This window comes from Triturus cristatus, chromosome 4_2, assembly GCF_964204655.1.
Source record: "Triturus cristatus chromosome 4_2, aTriCri1.1, whole genome shotgun sequence".
NCBI lineage: Eukaryota > Metazoa > Chordata > Amphibia > Caudata > Salamandridae > Triturus > Triturus cristatus.
The window spans coordinates 957,964,753-957,985,058 of record NC_140586.1 but is presented as its reverse complement, the minus strand read 5'-3'; the positions used below and the strand labels follow the sequence as shown (position 1 = coordinate 957,985,058).

General features: G+C 45.7%; 1 protein-coding gene across 1 annotated transcript in view; it reads left to right on the top strand.

Annotated features, from left to right (window-relative positions):
• Positions 1-19,747, top strand: part of LOC146839113 (uncharacterized) — a 217,371-nt gene extending 197,624 nt beyond the window's left edge. Inside the window, exon 8 of the mRNA XM_085603105.1 lies at positions 12,855-19,747. Coding sequence (XP_085459231.1) covers positions 12,855-13,801 — 947 coding nt within the window. The 3' untranslated portion in view covers positions 13,802-19,747. The remainder of the gene's footprint in view (positions 1-12,854) is intronic.
• The last annotated feature ends 559 nt before the right edge of the window (positions 19,748-20,306 follow it).

Below are 20,306 nucleotides of genomic sequence, written 5' to 3'. Positions count from 1 at the left end.
AACTGTACCAATATTTCTAAATATATTTCAGTAGTTAGGAAAGTTTTTTATTTTTTATTTTGAAGTGTTGAGGGAAACAAAGATTTTAATAGGATCAAAACACATCAAAGCACTTCACATGGTGATGTGTAAATGATGAATATTTGCTGAAACCAGCTTTCCACACAGATGCTATATAGTTTTATCGGTAAAACTGCATGTCAGTTGGAAGGTTTGTGGCCTTTTAAATGGAAATGTGCTTGCTGCAAAGGGCAGTGCACTACCACATCATGCTTTAGTAATATATTAAAAGGGAGAGTTGAACTGAGAAACATTCCTGGCCCATCCTGATGACAATGCTATTAGTGAACTAAGTGGCAAGTCAGGGGGCTTATGTGGGCTAGATTTTTATTATATATAGAGCAAAAGTTCAGTCTTTTAAATCAAACAAAAGGTTTGTTGCACATCTGACACGCTAAACTCACATATTTGTAGGTGCTCTCATATGTGGTAGTTGAAGAATGTGGTGACTCTGTGAAAAAAAATATTTGCCTAGGATCACACAATGTGAGACCAGTTTATGGACCGACCGCATTACAGTTATGTCAAGTAGAATATTCAAGTCACTCTACCTGCAGGTCTAGTAATATTTTCTTGATTTTTTGAGGCCAGGGGCAGTCCTGATGAGTACGCAAATTTTGTTCCAGATCCTAGGTATATAAATGAAAATGGCTGTTTTTTTCTATTGCACTTCTTTGTCTCCGGTTTCATGTCTGTGGGTATGCCAAGAACCATCCCTCATAGTGAACATGTCTGGCATATAGTTGGGGGTGCCAGTTATGATGGTTTTATAGATGAAGCAGCTGGTTTTGTTAATGGTGTGGGCCAGCAAGGGAATCCAGTGGAGTTCTGTCTGGTGGGGTGATATGCTCACTCAACACTGGACCCCGTAAGTGGGGAGCCTAAAAGGCCCTGGAGCAGGACATTGCCTTCATCCACGTGTAGGAATAGGAGAGCTTGAACAGCAGTTACCTTTTGGGGATGAGCCGCTTCACTTTCTTTAGAAGAGAGAGCTGGAACTAACTGTGTTGCTTTTCCTAGCAATATGTTTGTTTTTTTGAAGAGTTTTATATAACGTGAACTTGACCCGAATCCAATCAGGTATCAGAGCGCTTTACATACCACCAGTTAAGTTACATAAGGACACACATTCATTTTTTGTTAGGCACGGGGAGATTAAGTGATTTGCCCAGAATCACAGGATGTTCAGCGTCCTTACCGAGACTCTAACCCAGTTCCCCAGGTCCGAGGTCGAGCGCCCTAGCCATCAGGCCAACTCCTCTCCCTAATTATGAAGTCCATATTCAGAGTGCATCTGAGTCACTGGGCACTAGTTGGGTTGCGGGTGTGTGGCTTGACTGTGCAAGATGCTAGTCCACCTTGGATGAGGCTCTGCTCCGGGAGAATCCATCCAATCCTGCAATAAAGGGGCACCTCCCTGACAATCACTCAGGGGAGGTGAGCACAGATTGCCGGGGCACCCACTGATGCCTTTTCTGCCTGCAGGGATTACAACCCGGCACAGTCAAGGAGGGCCCTGCTCGGCGGCTGGATGCCGCGCCTGACACCGGAAGCACCTGGGCACCCCAGGTGGCGAAGAAATGCAGTGCTTCACCCGTCGCAGTGCTCTGAGTGCCTGGGGCCCAGTCTGCACTGGAGGATGTGGGGGGAATCGACGCTGAGCCCGGCGGATGGCTGCACACACCCAGGGTGAGACCCCTTACACGCTTAAGAGGCACCCGATGGATAACCTGCCCAAAGACCGCTCCTTCCACCTTTGCAGGCGCCTGGCATCACAGCTCCCCTGAGGGCCCAGCCCATAACAGTAGCCAGGGGATGACACCCAAACCAGGCCCAGGACTCAACAGCAAGTAGCCCAGGTGAGCGTCCCTCCCCCATCCCCAAATCCAATGCTGCTATTAGATACTTGCCAGAGCAGCCTGCCCGGGACCTCTCCTTTAATCTCTGCGGCTCCCGCACCATGACAAGCAGCTCCCTTCCCCACACATGTTGCTGGCCTCCTGACTTCAGACTGCTGGTGGGGACCGGGCAGTCACCAGCGTAGGAGACTGCTGTCCAGGGGAAGTTGAGCTTGGCACTTCAAATGCTCTTAAGGGACTCGCAGCGCATAGGTGCGAATAGAGGCATGGGGAGCTCCTGAAATGGATGTCGAGGCCCTCCTAGGCCACACAACCCGGATACTACAAGGGACTGTGAGGAGTTCTAGTGCCAGGCCCAGAGGCAGGTGGTGCAGACTTCGGGGGTGCCCCCCCTCACTCTCCACCCTGCCTAAGGTCTTTGCCAGCACTGGGAGCTGAGTGGTCTGACACAAAGGGGGGCTGCCTTCCACTTTCTCACTGGGAGCTTTTGCCAACACACCCATTGTTGTTGCCCCCTGCCTACCGGTGCTCACTGGGCAGATACTGGCTAAAAAGAGACAGAAGTCAGCAGCTGTTGGACCTCATCGGCTGCTGTGAGCCAGCCCACAGTTGGTTAGAGAACACAGCCTGGACCCGGTGTTCAGGGTGGGCAGGCAACGATCACTCAGAGCCTGGCTCCGCACGGGGTGTTGAGTTTCACCCCTGCCTTACAACCAGGATCGACGAGGGAACCGGGTGGCGACTGGCTGGCGGAGGCCGGACCAAACTCCTCCTGTAGGCCATCAGCCAAGAGACATTCTCCTCCTTCACCCTGCGGACCCCCTTTTATTCTCCTGCTGGCTCTGGTTGGGGCACTGGTGAGCACAATACAACTGGGGTATCTAGCAGGTGAGACCCCACACAGAGAAAGGACGTGCCCTGCTGCCTCGTGCAGGCAGGGAGTCCCGGGCAGGCTCTCCAGGGACCACACTACTGGGGTGCAGTCCACCTGGGCACCCTTGCTGCCCCACTATGCGACACCTGGACTCCCCTGGTTCCCCACCTGCTGTCACTCAAAGGGTCCGGGCTGTGGGTGTGAGGGCCCAGACCAAGGGAGTCAAGCCTTATGCTGAAGGGACTCGCACCACCGGTTCACGGAGCACTGCCACAACCCATGAACAGATTCTAGTGTCACTATTGTCTTGCAGCCTGGTATTTAACTACAGCGACACCCGGCACAGACACTGTCCCGCCCTTAGCACGTTGGTATCGGGGCAACCCTGATCAGCGATGGGACGCCAGAGTCAAACAAGAAGACCCCCCACACCGCCATCTCCATCAGCAGACTCAATGAACCAGCAGGATCATGACCATCCGCAAATAACGCAGCATCTAGACGCTCAGGATAAGCTGGCCGTCATCCTGCAAGCCATCACCATGCACGAACATCCGTGGAGACGAAGATTGAGGAGTTGCATGCCGAACTTGGGCTGTTGCGCAATGATCAAATGAAGCTGGCCCCTATAGACCTCTGGGAAGCTCAAGGAAAGTGTACCCAAGATCTCTCCGAACACTTGAAGAAACTTGAAGAATTGTACTGAAGGCTGGGCGCTCCGCAACAACATGCGGGTGGTGGGATTCCTGGAGAGACTAGAGGACTCTTATGCCATGATACCCTACCTGGAGAACGGGATTAGATCCTTTCACCCCAGCCTCTGTACTATCCTCCTACTTTTCCTTTGCCACTTCAGTTCATTGTGAACTTTTCTGGTGGACTCAACTGATTGTCAACTTTGCTGGCTGATTTTGTGTCCCTTGTACTCTGCCATTTAAGTTTTTGTTTATTCATGTAGATTACATGGGGTCTTTGCGCAGTCCTATGTAACATAACATAACGTGTATTTGTAAAGCGCATGTTCACCTGGAGGTATCTTGGCGCTGAATAACAGACGTTTATTGTTACCGAACTCAATGGTACTCATTTTATCGACCACAGATGGATGAAAGGCTGAGTGGATTTGAACCTGTGACCATGAGGTCGAACACAGGTCCCTGCAATGGAGGTCCAAGGGTCCAATGCAGAGTTGGAGCTGGGCAAAAGGTTTATCTTGCCAGGTCGAAATGGTGGTTTAAAACTTCACACAGAAGCTGCAGAGCCATGTTTAGAAGGCCTGTTTGAGTGGGTGGTCCGATCAGTGCTGCAGGCACACTAGTAGAATTTAATTTACAGGCTCTGGGTACCTATGGTACCACACTTTTAGGGACTTACAAGTAAATTAAATGTGCCAAGTGGGTATAAGCCTATTCTGCGATGTTTTAGGGAGAGAGAATAAGCACTTTTGCACTGGCTAGCAGTATTAAGGTGTGCACAGTCTTAAGGCCAGCTAAAATTACATCATCTAAAATAGGAGGGGTGATGGCAAAAGGTTTGGGGAAGGCCATCCCAAGGCTTGGTCTAACACATGCTCCCCCACCTCGCCAGCTGAAAGTGGAGGGGACTACCCAATCGCCTGGGAGTTCTCTTCACTAAGGTGGAAAAACCTATAGATACCATCAGCATTGGCGTAGTCTGACCTGGGACGGTGTTCCACCTTAAAGTCCATTCCCTTTATGGAGATGAACTGCCTCAACAATTGTTATTTTTTTACCCCTCATACCATTGCTTAATCACCTCCTGGCTAGCTTGTAGGTTATCGGAAGCCTACTTCCAGACCTTCTGCATTTGGTTGCGGAACGCTAGCATGTAGCTAACCACATACTGAGAGGGCTTCTTGGGAGCTTGCTCCCACCCCTCCTTCACTAAACTGAGAGGTCCCCTTACAGGGTGACCTTAGAAGAGTTTAAGAGGGCTGAATCCTACTCCTTTCTGTGCTACCTCCCTGTATGCAAAGAATATGCAGGGCAAGAGGGCGTCCCGCTTCCGCTTCATGAACTCTGTGTGGCCCATAATGATGCCCATGAGGGTCTTGTTGAATCTCTCAATGAGCCTATTAGTCTGGAGGTGTTAAGATGTGGAGAACTTATAGGTTAGGCTAATGTGTAGCTAACCACATCCTAAGAGGGCTTCTTGGGAGCTTGCGTCCACCCCTCACTCACTAAACTGAGAGGTCTCCTTACAGGGTAACCATAGAGGAGTTCAAGAGGGCTGAATCCTGCTTTTTTCTGTGCTACCTCCATGTATGCAAAGAGTAGGCATGGCAAGAGGAAATCCCGCCTTCGCTTTATGGACTCCGGTAGGCCCATAATCATGCCCTTGAAGGTCTTGTTAAATCTCTCAATAAGCCCATTAGTCTACGGTTGTTAAGGTGTGGAGAACTTATAGGTTACCCTACATTCCTTCCACAAGACTTCATGTACGTGGACATGAAATTAATGCCCCTGTCTGACACCACTTCTTTGGGGAAAACCACTCTGGTAAAAATCCCCAACAAGGACACAGCAGGTGCAGTTATGTTCCACAGAGGGATGGCCTCTGGGTAGCATGTGGCATGGTCCTCCAAACCTAGGGTAAACCTGTTTCCCAAGGCGGTTTTGAGACCTAAGGACCCCACACTGTTGATGCCCACCCTTTCGATTCCCAACTCATCCTTTCCATGACCAACGACCCAGTGACCACCAAGGACAAGTTCCAAAAATGCATGAAAGACGTGGCTGCCTGGATGAACAACAACTGTTTCAAACTCAAAACCGACAAGACAGAAGTGCTCATCTTCAGAAAGACAAGGATACTCCCTGATCCATGAATGGTGGCCACCTGAGCTGGGCCCAAACCCACCGAACATGCCCGCATTCTCAGCATCATCCTCGACCAGCTATCCATGAAGAAGCAGGTCAGCACCATCACTTCCGTTTGCTTCCTCACCCTCTGAATTGTCAGAAATCTCTTCAGATGGCTCCCACCCAACACCAGGTGAACGATCACACAAACTCTCATCACCAGCAGACTAGACTACGGCAACTCCCTCTACGTAGGAATCGCCACCCAACACTTGACGAAACTCTAGCCGATCCAGAATATAGCAGCTAGACTCATCCTGAATCTCCCCAGATGGACACACATCATCTCTCCCCTCTGGAAGCTCCACTGGTTACCAGTTGCGAAGAGATGCCAGTTCAAGCTGCTCACCCACGTTTACAAGGCGCTACACACAATAAAGGACCAGCGTACCTCAACAATCAATTGAATTTCCACCAACCTACCATGAAACTCCACTCCGAATTCCTCTCCCTAGCAGCCACCTAACACATCCACCGGACGAACAGCGGACGCCGCTCCTTCTTCCACCTGGCAGCCAAGGCCTGGAACACCCTCTGCCTGCACCTCAGAGCCTCACCATCGCTCCAGCAGTTTAGAAAGGACCTCAAGACCTGGATGTTCAACCAATAGAGAAACAGGCAGCGTGCTCTCGCAGCGCCTCTAGACTCTCATGGGTGATGCAGCCACATTATGCAAATCTTGATTGACACACACAAACTGTGTCTTGGTGCAGAACAAAACAGAGAATCGACATGGCACACATCCCTTTGTGCGATGCCCACACCACACACTGCCCTGGCATACCTCAGTCACTCCTCTAGCTGGGTGCCCTATGCCAGTGGTGTGGGCACAGGTGCATGAGCCCTGTGCCCCTACAGCACCCAGGTCCATTCCTGGGCACTGTAAGTGCAGTGCTGCCATTAAGAGTATATGGTGCTAGGAGGTCATCACCACGAACTCCACAGCACCATAACGGCAGCACTGAAGACTGAGAAGTTTGGTATGAAACTTCTCAGTACATTAAACCCGCACTGATGCCAGTGTGGCATTTAATGTACAGTGCACGACAGAGGGCATCTTAGAGATGCCCCCTGAACCTAACCTACAATCCACGTCTTGTCTGAGGGGCTGCCATGGCTGCCACACAGCAGACATGTTGCTGGACCCCTGGGTAGAGAGCCATCCGCTCTCCTGGGCCTGCAACAATGCACATCCTGGGCGAGGTGCTAGGTCTCCTCCCACAGGATGGGCAGGGGGAGCTTCAAAGGCATGCCGCCTTTGTGAGATTCTCCAAGTCCAGGCCACTTGCTGTACTCAGCAACTGGCCCCCACCGGTTCTGATCCTCACTCTGGTGGGAAGACTGGCAGGAAACCCCAAGGGAGGAAAGGGGGTGTGCCAACCTCTGCCAACCCCACTCCTCAGGTGGGGGAGGCGAGGTGAAGCACATCTCCGGACTCTCGCCATCTTGAAGATGGGAAGCCCTGCCCAATCAGGACTAGGCTACTGCCCCCCTCCCACAGAAGAGTGGCAGGATAGGGGGTGTATCCACCCCAGCGAAGGGACCCATTGGTCCCTGCCCTTTACCTACCTGTAACGCCCCTAAATTTAGTATTTAGGGGCACCCTGAACCTTCCTTCCTCAGATCCAGATTCCAAAACAAGAAAGAAGATCAAGAAACAAGAAGACCTGCCGTGGAGCTGCTAACAAGAGGAATACACCAACTGATTTAGCCCCAGCCCTACATGCCTGTCGACCCTCGAACCTTCTCCTGCTAAACCCTGGCGTCTCCAGTGGTCAGCAACCTCAAAAATCCCAGAGGACCTGACTGCCTTGTGACTCTAACTACCTGGGACTCCCACGAGCAGTGGTACTGCTCAAAGCAAGTAACAAGCCCCTGGCAGCAGCCAGGAACCGCAAACCCTGCACACTCTGCACCCGCCAAGCCTGGCCTGTGCTGGAGTGACCAAAGACCACGAGGACTTCCCCCCAGCGACTGTGAACCCGAATCCAGCACCCAAGGACCCACCTCGACGCTCCTGACGACGCCTGCAGCCTCAGAACCAGGGACCCCTCCAACCACAGCCAGCAGAGGGTAAGATTTCCACGACGCCAAAAGGCACCCCTGCACCCGGCGCCCCGCGGCCCCCTGTGCCCAACTCCTGGGTGCCTACCTATCCTCCAACTACCCAACTTACCTCTCGAAGTGGTGGTCGCACCTGAAGAATCTTCGTCCCCGAGCTTGCAGCCTTTGTTTGTTCTTGAGCTTCTCCATTGAAATCCATTGAGCGCCCGACAGCTCAAAAGCACCCTGCACCCAGCCGCCTGAGTGCCCCTGGCAGTTCAACCTCTACTTCAATCTACTTCCCCATTTGCCCTGAGCAAGTGACCAGGAGCCCAGCTCCCACAGCCGCGTGGCCTGCTAGCCAGCAGCCACCAACCAAAGGCTCTCTGCCTGCCATAGGATAACATTGGGCCTAACTCTCTCTGCATCCGGCTGCCCCTGTGCCACTGAGGGTGTAACAACTGTACTTATCTGACCCTGGGAGACCCCCGAGTCTATGCCCAGAACCTTAACTCTGCCAGTCGAGTACTTACCCAAAAGCCGATAACTCACTTTTCTTCCATAGGGTAACATCGACTGGTTTCACTTGGAAATTCTTTTAAGTGTTGAGTTTTGAAACTTTAAAATATTCATCTAAAATCAGCCGAACAATGAAAACGAATTTACTCCCCTGCTAGCGGGAGAGATCCCAGTGCTGGATCTTGGTGCCCAGCACTGACCCTGCAAAGTAATTACAACCGTACTTACCGCTAACTTGATTTTCCTCCATAGGATAACATTGCCTGGTTTTGGCCCGAAATTCTTCCATGTGTCGATTTTGCAAACGTAGAAATATTCGTAAAAAATCGCCTGTATAACAAAAACGCATTCTTTCAACTGTTTACAGGAGATGCCCCAGTGCTGGATCCAGGTTCCAACACTGACTTAGAAAAAGTACCGACAACCTCACTTACCTGCTAAATGAATTTACTCCCATAGGATAACATTGGTGATTCTGTGTGAAAAAGTTTCTGTGTCAACTTCTAAAATACAATAATATTCCTTAAAAATCACAACTGTAACCAAAACGTTTTTACTCAACTGTTTACAGGAGATGTCCAAGGACTGAATCTAGGATCCAGTCCTGTGGTAAGAAAAATAATACAAAAAGTAATCAATTGCATTTAACTAAAAATTCCCATTGAGCTCAATGTTATATTGTGTTTGAAATTGTGTTGCCTATTGCAGCAACTGTAACTATTGCATTCAAAAGTCTACTGCCTATTGAAAAGTATTTAACTACAGCATCTCATTCTAAGAAAGTATATTTTGATACCTATTGTTGGTTCTAAAATAAAATTACTATATATTTATATATACAAACCATTGGCCTAGAGTTCAGTTCTTGAGTGTGTGAGACCATTTGCTGACTGAGTGTGTACAACAAATGCTTTACACTGTCCTCTGATACTGCCTTACTGCTCGACCAAGCTACCACTTTAGAGAGTAAGGTTATATCTAACTTTAGCCTCTACCAAACCACTGGGGACTGTGGACTCTGCACACTGTACCTATTTGGGAACAGTATATACAGAGCCACTTTCTTACACTTCTTCCCTGTCTTCCCACTGACTTGGCAGGCGAGACAAGTCCTACAGAAAGCATATGAAGCTTTGCTCATACGGGACCAATAAAAGTGGGTGACAAGCTTGTCAAAGGAAGTCCTGCCAGGGGTATCTTGTGAGCCAAACCCAGTTGGAAGGCCCTGTAACATTGGGGAACCACCAGCACACGTGCTGCCCAATGCACAGTCACCTTAAGCTCACCATAGAGGAAGCTGTTTTTCCCAAAAAATAAGGTGATCGCCAAAGGTGTCACCAGCTGCCTGGGCTTTGGACTGCTGCCTCAAGCCCTCTGGGCACTCTCTCTGCACCTTGCAGAATTCCTCCTTAGTAGGCCCACCGTCAACTTGCCATCCAGCAAGCTCTGGCAGGTGTCCTACAGAGGCAGGTGTCCTCCCCGGTTGGCTCTGGGGCTGCTGCCTCTGGCGCCAAATCCACCAGTAAATCCCTCTTACTCCTCTACTCTTCTGCAGGGCCTGACTGGTGGAGTTGCAGACTGGTGATGTGGGAAGCTGCTTCCTTATCTAGGAGATAGACCTCTTTGCCATTCACCACCGAAAAATGTGAATGTGCAAGTGCAAAGTGCTCATTGTTTATATTACATTTTCCACAAGCTATGGCTGAAGGGTCTAAACTAAAGTATTGTATACAAAGGTTGGGTGAAAGAAGAGTTTGTAGGGCGCTCATAAAAGATTACATAATGATATGTAAAATGACAATGTCCTGCTGTGCATTCAAGAGTGGGGGGGTAATCACCCAAACCCTCCCAAAATTCCCAAACAAAGTTGGATACAAAGTTTAACAATTTCTGAAGCACACGCAATCAAGATACAAATAATATTATAATCATATAAGTGAACAAAAATAGATTTCCATATTCTCGAACTTCTCCAATTCTTTAAGTCTTTCCACTCCCTACACCAACGCGTTTCGTCGCATGTGGGTAATAAACCCAAAGACTTCCTCAGGGCTGGAAGTAATGCAAATAATTGTATTGTAATGTTACAAAAAAAGGGGAAAATACAGTCCAACCACCTATACAACCAAAATCCCTTCCGTGCCTCAAGGGACTAAACAAGAGAATCCAAGTATTGTGCTTGCTTTGCATGCGAACATCAGATACCATCTAAACATTATTTATGCTTCTAACAGAACATCACTAAAATAAATATTTATTCTTAATATGTGATAGTGAAGTGAAAGTGAATCTGTAAAATGTTACCGTGATGGCCGAGGTGCAATTTAATCATTAATGCACCCTCTGTGAGCATACTGTGTGCGATTAACATTTAAGAGGGTCTGAGAGTCACAATACCTTCAAAATAGTATCCCACAGTCTATCTGTTAATTATGACCAGGAATTGCAATATTTCCTTGGAGATTGAAGGTTTCCAGTCCCTTGTGCTGATTCTTATTTCTACTGGTATCCCTTACCCTTACGTTATTTCTCTGGTGGTTTTAGTGATCTTTGGCTGTAGTGCTCGTGGTATGTAATTTTTGCTCCTATCTCACACCTAATAAATTCACAATATATACATATGCGATTGATGTATAATATATTGTGATATTATATATTAATGATAACAATAATAATTCATCACAGTGGCATACCTTAAAATATTAAAATCTGGTCCTTGTCATCATAGCTTATTGTTACGGGACCGTGTAGAATCTGCCATTTAAATATGGCGTGATTGCTTTAGTTTAATTCAGTTACCTGTGTTATATTTGCTTCCTTTTTTCTTACTCTGCGCTGACTGACAATAAAATGAGGGCAAATGAATTAAAGTCTACTGTGGCAGTATTGAATCATTATAATTAGTTGGAGTCTGGTCGATTCACATGATCGTCAAGTTATATTAATGTGCTGAAAGTACTATTCCAATATGGCGGGATCGTTTTTTAGGTGCTTCTAGTCACCTTCGCGCTTTTTACTTCTAACTATTTAAACCCACTTAGACACGGAAACGGGTTCCACCGTATCCGGTAGAAAGTGAGGAGATACACTCACTAAGGTAAGCCTTCTTTGTGGGAGAAATGCGGTAAGATCTAATTATTTACTGCCGTTAGGTGAAGTCAGTTACTTTATATATTTTCTCGTTTCCATATACAGATACCCCGTACTGCAGGGATCTTGTTGAATTAGAAGGGGTATTATCTGTTGAATGTCGGCGATTGAGCTATACTGATTATGACATCAGACAAGATAAAATCTGTGGACTTTTTGGGTGAGCGGAATTGTGGCTCATTTTATATTTTTTACTGTTATTATTATTTAGTGATATTAGTGCTGACTGGTAGCATAAATATTATTGCATTATGTTACAGGTTGATGTGTCGGATGTCAAATATCTATAACTTGGAGTGATCGTTTGGAATGAACTCTGATACTAAATATTAATGTAATTTGCGGTTATTGATTGCGGATAATTATCTCAAAGGCATATTTTCTCGGAATTTAAGAAATAATTGGAGGTAAGCGTCAACATATATAGTAGGTTTATGGTGTTCTTAACGGCTGATTGCAAAAAAAGCTGTTGCCTCATGCCACTGTTATCTTAATTCTAAGGGTGTCCATTTCCCTTTTTCTTTGTTTCTCTAATTTTAACAGATAGACTGTGGGATACTATTTTGAAGGTATTGTACTCTCAAACCCTCTTAAATGTTAATCACACACAGTATGCTCACAGAGGGTGCATTAATTATTAAATTGCACCTTGGCCATCACGGTGACATTTTACAGATTCACTTTCACTTCACTATCACATATTACGAATAAATATTTATTTTAGTGATGTTCTGTTAGACGCATAACTAATGTTTAGATGGTATTTAGAAGGGATTTTGGTTGTATAGGTGATTGGACTGTATTTTCCCCTTTTTTGTGACATTACAATACAATTATTTGTATTACTTCCAGCCCTGAGGAAGTCTTTGGGTTTATTACCCACATGCGACGAAACGCGTTGGTGTAAGGGAGTGGAAGGATTTTGAACGATTAAAGAATTGGAGAAGTTCAAGAATATGAAAATCTATTTTTGTTCACTTATATGATTATAATATTATTTGTATCTTGATTGCGTGTGCTTCAGAAATTGTTAAACTAAAGTATTGTATATTTTATTGATAATATGTTCTCAGGAAGAGGTATAAAACTGTCTGTGGCCAAACTTAAAATGTACAGGTAATCCCGTAGGATGTTTTTAAAACATTTGAAAGACTCCTAACTAAGAGAACATAGTAACTACAAAATGGTTTTCCCATTATAACAACCAGGCTGTCATCTACTCGAAAGAATCTGATGGACTTCTTGACTTTTGCCAGTAATGGGGCAGATTAACTTTTTCATTCAGTGCACATGCTGGCACATGCCTATCAGAGACCAATGTGACATCTTTCTGCTACTTGACTGTCATTGATTGCTTGTCCGTAATATGGACTGTCTCTCTTTCACAAGTGGCAAATGAGATATTGTTTTGCTTAATTTAGAAAACTATATATTTCCTAATATTTTTTTTGTTTCATTCTACGTCAGGTATGTCAGACATGGGAAGTATACTTGTGAAAGAGTCCACTACGTGTAATGAAAGCATGACCCAAATACTTCAAATTGATGACAAGCGAACTGTCTTCCTGGATGGTAAAAGGGCATTTAAAAGAATTGGGAATCGTCTTTACCATCAGAAATATAATATAGAAAAGAAGCGCATTCCTTGTACCTATTGTGGGAAGAGTTTTACTCAGAAATCCTATCTTCTTCGGCACCAGAAAACCCATACTGGTGAGAAGACATTTTCCTGCACTGAATGTCAGAAGAGTTTTACTCGTTTGTCAATTCTTCGGCTTCATTACAGAAGTCACACAGGTGAGAAACCCTTTCCCTGCAATGAATGTGGGAAAACCTATACTCAGCGGGGAGTGCTTAAACGTCACCTGAAAATACACACGGGTGAGGTTGTGAAACGTTTTCCCTGCTCCGAATGTGGGAAATGTTTTGTGTACAAGTCAGATCTTCAGCGTCACGAAAACATCCATTTTAATAAGAGCTTTGTGTTTAAAATAGGCACTCAACAAGACCAGACAATTCAAAATGATGAGAAGCGCTTTCCCTGTACTGAATGTGAGAAGAGCTTTACTAACCAATCGACACTCAAACGCCACCTGCAAGTCCACAGTGGTGTAAGCGAGAAACTCTTTCTCTGCAGTGAGTGTGGGAAGAGCTTTACTCACCAAACCGGATTCAAACGCCACCTGAAAATCCACATGGGTGCAATTGAGAAACCCTTTTCCTGCAGCGAGTGTGGGAAGACCTTTGTTTTCAGGTCAGATTTTCTGCGTCATCAAATCATCCATATTAGAAAGAGCTTTGTGTTTAAATTAGAAGATCAACAAGACCAGAGAGTTCAAAATTATGAAAAGCCCTTTCCGTGTACTGAAGTGGGAAGTGCTTTACTAACCAAACAGGACTCAAACGCCATCTAAAAATCCACAAGAGTGAAATCGAGAAACCCTTTCTCTGCAGCGAGTGTGGAAGGACTTTTCTGTATATGTTAGAGTTGGAACATCACCAGAGAATCCACACTGGTTAGACGCCCTTTGATTGCACTGAGTGTGGAAAAAGCTTTAGTCAAAGGGCAGTTCTTCGATGTCACATGAGCACCCACAAAGAAGCCACTTTCATGCAATCATTGGGAAAAGTTTTGATCAACACACAAGTTTTAAACTTCACCAGATAATCCACACAGGTGAGAAACCATTTTTTGTGCTTGAGAAGTGTTAAGAGTAATGCAAGAGAAAAATCTTCAACATCATCAAAGAGTTCACATGGATGAGAATCCATTTGCGTGCCCTCAGTATATGAAGAGCTTGATGAATATGTGATAGTCACTGTCACCAGATGTTCCACATGAGTGAGAAGCCATTTGTAAACACGGAATGCGGCGAGAGGTTTGATAAAAAGAGCCTTCTTTGATACCATATTGTCAACATTGTGTTGGAACCCTAAATGTAAAAACTTAATTTCACAAAAGACCTCTTCAACATCACAAGAGAATACTCACGAGGACTGGGCTTTTTAACAGATCCTCAACTTCAAATGAGAATTCATATGGGTTGACCACTTAATCCCCACACTAATGATGGTAAAAAAGTTTTACAAAAGATTCATTTACAACATTGCTAGAGAATTCCCCAGGTTACAGCTCTCTCAGAGCACTGCAGTAAAAAGAGATTTCTAGTCATGCTAGATGGCCGCTGGAAGGTCGGGCCTCTAAGAGGTTCCCGGCTGTGGACCACTATCAGTATAAATCCTTGCAGAAGCCACCCTCCTTTGCGCAACAACAACTACAACAATTACACCTACCTTTCTGTATCATCCTGAACAGCCAAAGGTCCGTGTTGAGCCCATCTCCTCGCTCCCGGACTAATCTTCTTCATGACGCCTGTCCAGACCCCGAACCACGCAAAGCTCGATGTGAGAATTCAAAGCGGATACCGCTTTCTTTACAATTTCCATGAGTGATAGCCCAGCTGAGAGTGGGGTGGAATGCAAGGTCACAGGCACCACTTTACTCTACCCTACGTGACCTCATGCCAGGTGCAAATCGCCCAGAGGAATGATGGAGCTTGCCAGATTAAAAATAAGTGGGTGAGGGATCTGACTATTGCGCACCCGACACATGATTCTGCCTATTTGACCTGGCTCCAGTATTCGCAATCTCATCAAAAGCCCTGCAGCGTCGACATCGCTACTCCGGTGGAGTCGCTGCTGCAACTCTTATTCTGCCCCCCAGCCAGCCTGAGCCATGGGCCGCCAGCTCTCTGAGTGAGAGAAGCCCTCCATTGCCTTAGGTTGCAACCATCTGCCTGTACGACCAGATACTGTGTTCTCCGTCACTATTGTATGACGTTGAGGCATCCATGTGCCTGTCCGCCTGAACATTCTCACCGGCTGTGACCCCTAATGTGCCCCCTGCCATTTTCTCAATCCGCTTAATCCTGAGGCGCCTACGGCTCCTACCGAGTCCATCCCGCCAGACACCAACATGACTGCACTATTATTTGCTTGCTGCTGGTTGCACTGCCAAACGCGCACAGAGGCTATTCGATAGTCCTTAGCTTATGCTGAGCTCCCCTATATGTCGTGTGTGCGATGATTGTCTTTATTTGTGGGACATTGTTACAGTTTTTCATTTTTGGTATGCCTTCACCCTGCTAGTGTGAATGCATCTCGGCCCACCAATTTTCTTTACCCATACGGATCTTCCTGAGCACATGAAGCTCTCTCAAGCATAGATATTGAAATAGGACTACCCAGCTCACTATTCACTAGAAACTGAAATAGGGCCTCATTCATCTCTCTGCTGAAGGGGCAGACATCTTGGAATGATCTCACTCCATTAGGGTCCTACACCTACTCTCCTTTCCACCCTAGTGCCTCCTTGCCTAGTGACCTCATCATGAATCTATCACATACCAATGTAATGAACCCCCTACTCTCCCCTGCCAGACACAACTCATTCAAAATCATCAATCCACTAAATCTACCCAAAAACATCTCGGAAAAAACTACGCAAATTGAACACAGAAATACTGTTCCTAGATTCCTCCTTCTGCTGCAATAAGAGTTTGATAACCAACAATCTGAAATTTTTTACCAGCCATCGAGCTCAATGGTGAAAAGCTATATCCTCCATACTCCAGGTCACCTCCACCAAGAAGATTCCTCACAGCTTCAAACTTACTATTGCCTCTCATCTGTGCCCAATGCTGAAACCGCCATAACCATTTATAATAACTGCAGTGTACTAATCCAATTTTTTTTATCTCAACCTAGAACACTTTGATAATCTCTTCTCCCATATTAAAGATAACATAGGTAAAGACTTATCCCCCACCCAATTATCGCCGCTACCATCTACCACCGGTCAGAACGATCACCAGCCTCCATCTACTCCTTCCTCCACCCCTCCACTCCACTCTCCTCTGCCATCTACCCACTCTCCTCCACATGGCGTCATTTCTTCCCAGCTTGCTCCTGCCCCTCTTGAGAGTGTGGACCCTAACCCAGGTCAGCACAGAATATTACCTCCTCACCCAAGAATGCCGACCCCCTTACAAACTACCAACTCTCTAGCAATTCCCCTCATCAATCTATAAGCAAGCCGACTCTCTTCTCTGATCTACTGAATGACAGTAACAACACCACTCCTGATCTAGTATCTGACATTATGATGCCACTCACAAACTCTGCAATTCACGATTCCCCTCCTCCTCAGATATTAACAAGTCCCCTCCATAACAGTGCTCACCCCAGTTATTATATAAACAAGATTCACTACACTTCTTCAAATCCCCAAATGCTCCTCCCACATAACCTCCAAACCATACAGCACTACAACCATGTCCGACTAAAAACCCATCCTCTAGTTTCCCCCTCACCCTCAAAACCCATCACACATATCCCCCTAATCAATTCAACAATACCTCCACTCTCCGTTCAACGCTAAACAACCTAAAAACAGAATAACAGGTAAAGAGGGCTAACATATAGAACCTACTATATATTACTGCAAAAGTTCGAACATAAGGTTTCATACCTCAAAAAGCCGCCCTGGACCAGCCTACTATCCGAACAGTTGACTCCCCTGCAAACATCAGGACCCCTCCACTTAAATGGAGGTGTAAGCCGAATCTAGACCTCACCTCTTGACTCAACAGAGCAACTAGTCACCTATCAGACAATGATATCCTCTCCTTTCTCGCCACTTTCAACCAAGCACCTATCAAGCATAGGATGCCTGTGGAAAAAAGCCAGACAATTAACACGCGCCCACACAGGAATCCTCATCACAGTCATAGACCCATTAATAAATCTAACCTCAAACTAGTCCCCATATCTCATTCACCTGTAGATGCAACTAAAACTAACCTAAAATGTGCCGGTCAACAGTGAAACATGCTGCTGCTATTGCTGACCTCATCCTCATTCTAGATCTGGACCTCCTACTACTCACTGAAACATGGCTTAATGGATCCTCACCCCCCATATTGAACATCCTATTCCCTCCCAGCCATGACATCATTCGTTTGGACCGCTCTGGCCTTCACAGTGTTGTCACTGCCTGTATCCATTGAATCAGTCTCTCAATAAAACAAACTCAAATTCAATCACTGTCCTCCTGCGAATACCTTGAGATCAATATCTCAACCACAGACCGCACATTACGTACACTGCAGATGATCTGCCACCCTCCTGGAGACAATCACCCATTCATCAAACAAATTATGGAGGTCATCTCTACCAACAATGGATCAAACAAGAGCCAGATTTTTCTTGGCGATTTCAAAATCAATTGAACGACATACACAACCCTTTGGTGAATAGGTTCAAATCCTTTATTCAAGACCTCAACTTGGTTGAAGCATGCAGCAGCCCGACTCATAACAAAGGGGCTACATTAGACCTGATAACAGCAAAGGAGAACACCTTCCACATTGAATCTACATTGCCATGCGACTGGACAGACCACCATTGCATCATGTTGTCCATAGTAAGAAGGACAGTTATCTCCAAAGGACAACAGGTGAAATCTAAAAGCTGGGTAAGAGACACTAGAAATATTAACCTTACGTTGTCTGTTCTTAGCAACAACATTTGATCTCCATCCACTAACATCTCAGACACGCAAGATCTCACTGATCACTATATCAACTTCATGTCACACATGGATGCCCTTGCTCCCAAACAATTCGAAGAGTCCAGATCTAAAAGTCCAACCCTTGGTTCAGTTCCGCCTCAATGAAGAACGTCGCTCACTGAGATCAGCAGAAAGGTCATAGAGACTTTCAACCTCTACGATCATCCCCAATCTACCGATACAAAGAAGGAAAATCCATAACAGGTTTATCAGAATTTACAAAGAATCTTTCTTCAGACAACAACTCGACAAGTCCACAAACCATCCCAAACAATTGTTTGAAATTATCAAAATCAAGCAAATAGGAAATGTAAGATTCACAGCACTAACCTGCACCTACTTTGGTGAAACACTTCAGCAAAAAATCAAGTAAGCATTTCAAGTGAAGTGCATTTACCATAATGCTAAGGGGTGAACTGTGCTGGGGGTGAAGCAGTGTGCTGCCGTCCCCCTTCATTAGTAAATGTTATCCCCTTGTATCTAAAGTCAGCTCTGTCCAGCAGTGATGTATTTGCCTCCTTCTTCATCGAGAACACAAACCTAATCAGCAGTGATCCCCATAATGCCAAGAAGCTCTTATCCCTCATAACCGCTCCACCTCACCCCCCCCCATGCCTGAGGGTAAACACCATGAAAGCCCCTCCCCCAAACAGTGCCTCTTGGTCAATCTTTAAGACTTTCAACAAATCCAAAATTTTAAAAATATTATCTTCTCTGAAATATTATAACCATTTCATTCACTCCTTATCCTCCAAACTCCTCAACGAGATGAAACATGCCCTGCTCTCCTTATGCACCAAGATCATCAACACCTCTGTTACAGGGCTCCAGACCTGATTTCTAAAAAGTGAGCAAGTTACTCCATCTTAAACAAAATCACAAAAATCAACCAGTCAGATCTGAACAACTACCACCCAAGCTTCTCAAAAAGGCATAGACCAACAACCATGCAATCATATTGAGCCATTCCAACTCCTCTACCATTACCGATCTGGTTTCAGGCCGGGTCACAGTACTGAAACTGCCATGGGTTACATTGTTGACGACGCCCTGAAACGTCTCCACCACAATGAATCCTGCTTATTAATCCTGCTTGACCTGGCAGCTGAGTTTGACATGCTTCAACTCGACAACCTCCTGAACCTCCTAGAATGCAGGATAAGTCTCTCTGGCGCTGTATTAAAATGGTTCTCTTCATTCCTACACTACCGATCTCAAAGAATTATGATGAACCACGTCCTATACATCGAAACACCTGTCACAATTGGTGTTTCTCAAGCCTCTTCCCTCTTCACCCACCCTGTTCAACCTGCTCATGGAGAGAGAATATACTTTTATTTGATTTCATAAAAAACCATAAAAGGGTGGAAAAACCACCATAGATAAAACTTACAAGAATGTACATTGTGATAATTATTATAAAAAGTTAACATGTAAGCAGAACTTTCAAATGGTTTCAAAACCAGGTAATCTAATGCTGCGTAAGTTGGCTAACGGGTTCTGCGTTGTCCAAATCTCTTGCTGCATTTTAAAAAAAGTTGATGGCTCTGCAGGACAATGGAATGGATGAGCCAGTAAGACAGTGAATCACCGCTGCTCTACAAGTTCTTATTTATTTATTTCGCGATTTTTATTGCGCAAACAAATACCCGAAGGTGTCTCGGCGCATTTCTGCCAAGGCAGGGCAGATGCATAGTAGATGCAGTAAAGACTCATCCCAAGCTCCACACAGGCGACATTCCTTGGATTGCCATACGTGTTTCCATTTTGGGGTCAGGTCCTTTGAGGGATATGACCCTAGCCTTAGTAAAGTAAAAAAGTGTTTTTTTCTGGGCTGAAAAGTGATCCAGCAGGTAGGGTTGGGGTTGCAGCCTCTGGTATGACTGAATCACGGCCCAGGCATGTTTATTTTTTGCTAAGGCAATTTTATCTAATAATATGGAATGCCGTTTTATCGCTTTGTTGACCAATTGTTTAAAGCAAGAGTAGGTGGAGGCTGTAAGCCATGCCTCCTCTAACTTCAATGCTGAGAGAGAGGCCCTCAGAACTTTGAAAATTGAATTTGTGAAGCTAGCTTGCTTTTCAATTTCCGCCCAACAATGATGTGCGAGTGTATTTTCCTCTGCGTCCCGCATCCTCCAGTAATACTTGACTAGTATGCCTTGTTTGTCAGGGATCTGATTTTTTAAACCATATTCGAGACGAATTTGGGCTTGCGGGATGTGGCGGGGAATTGCAAACAGCTTCTTAAAAAGGATTGACTGATCCAAATTCAGGCTTATAGCATC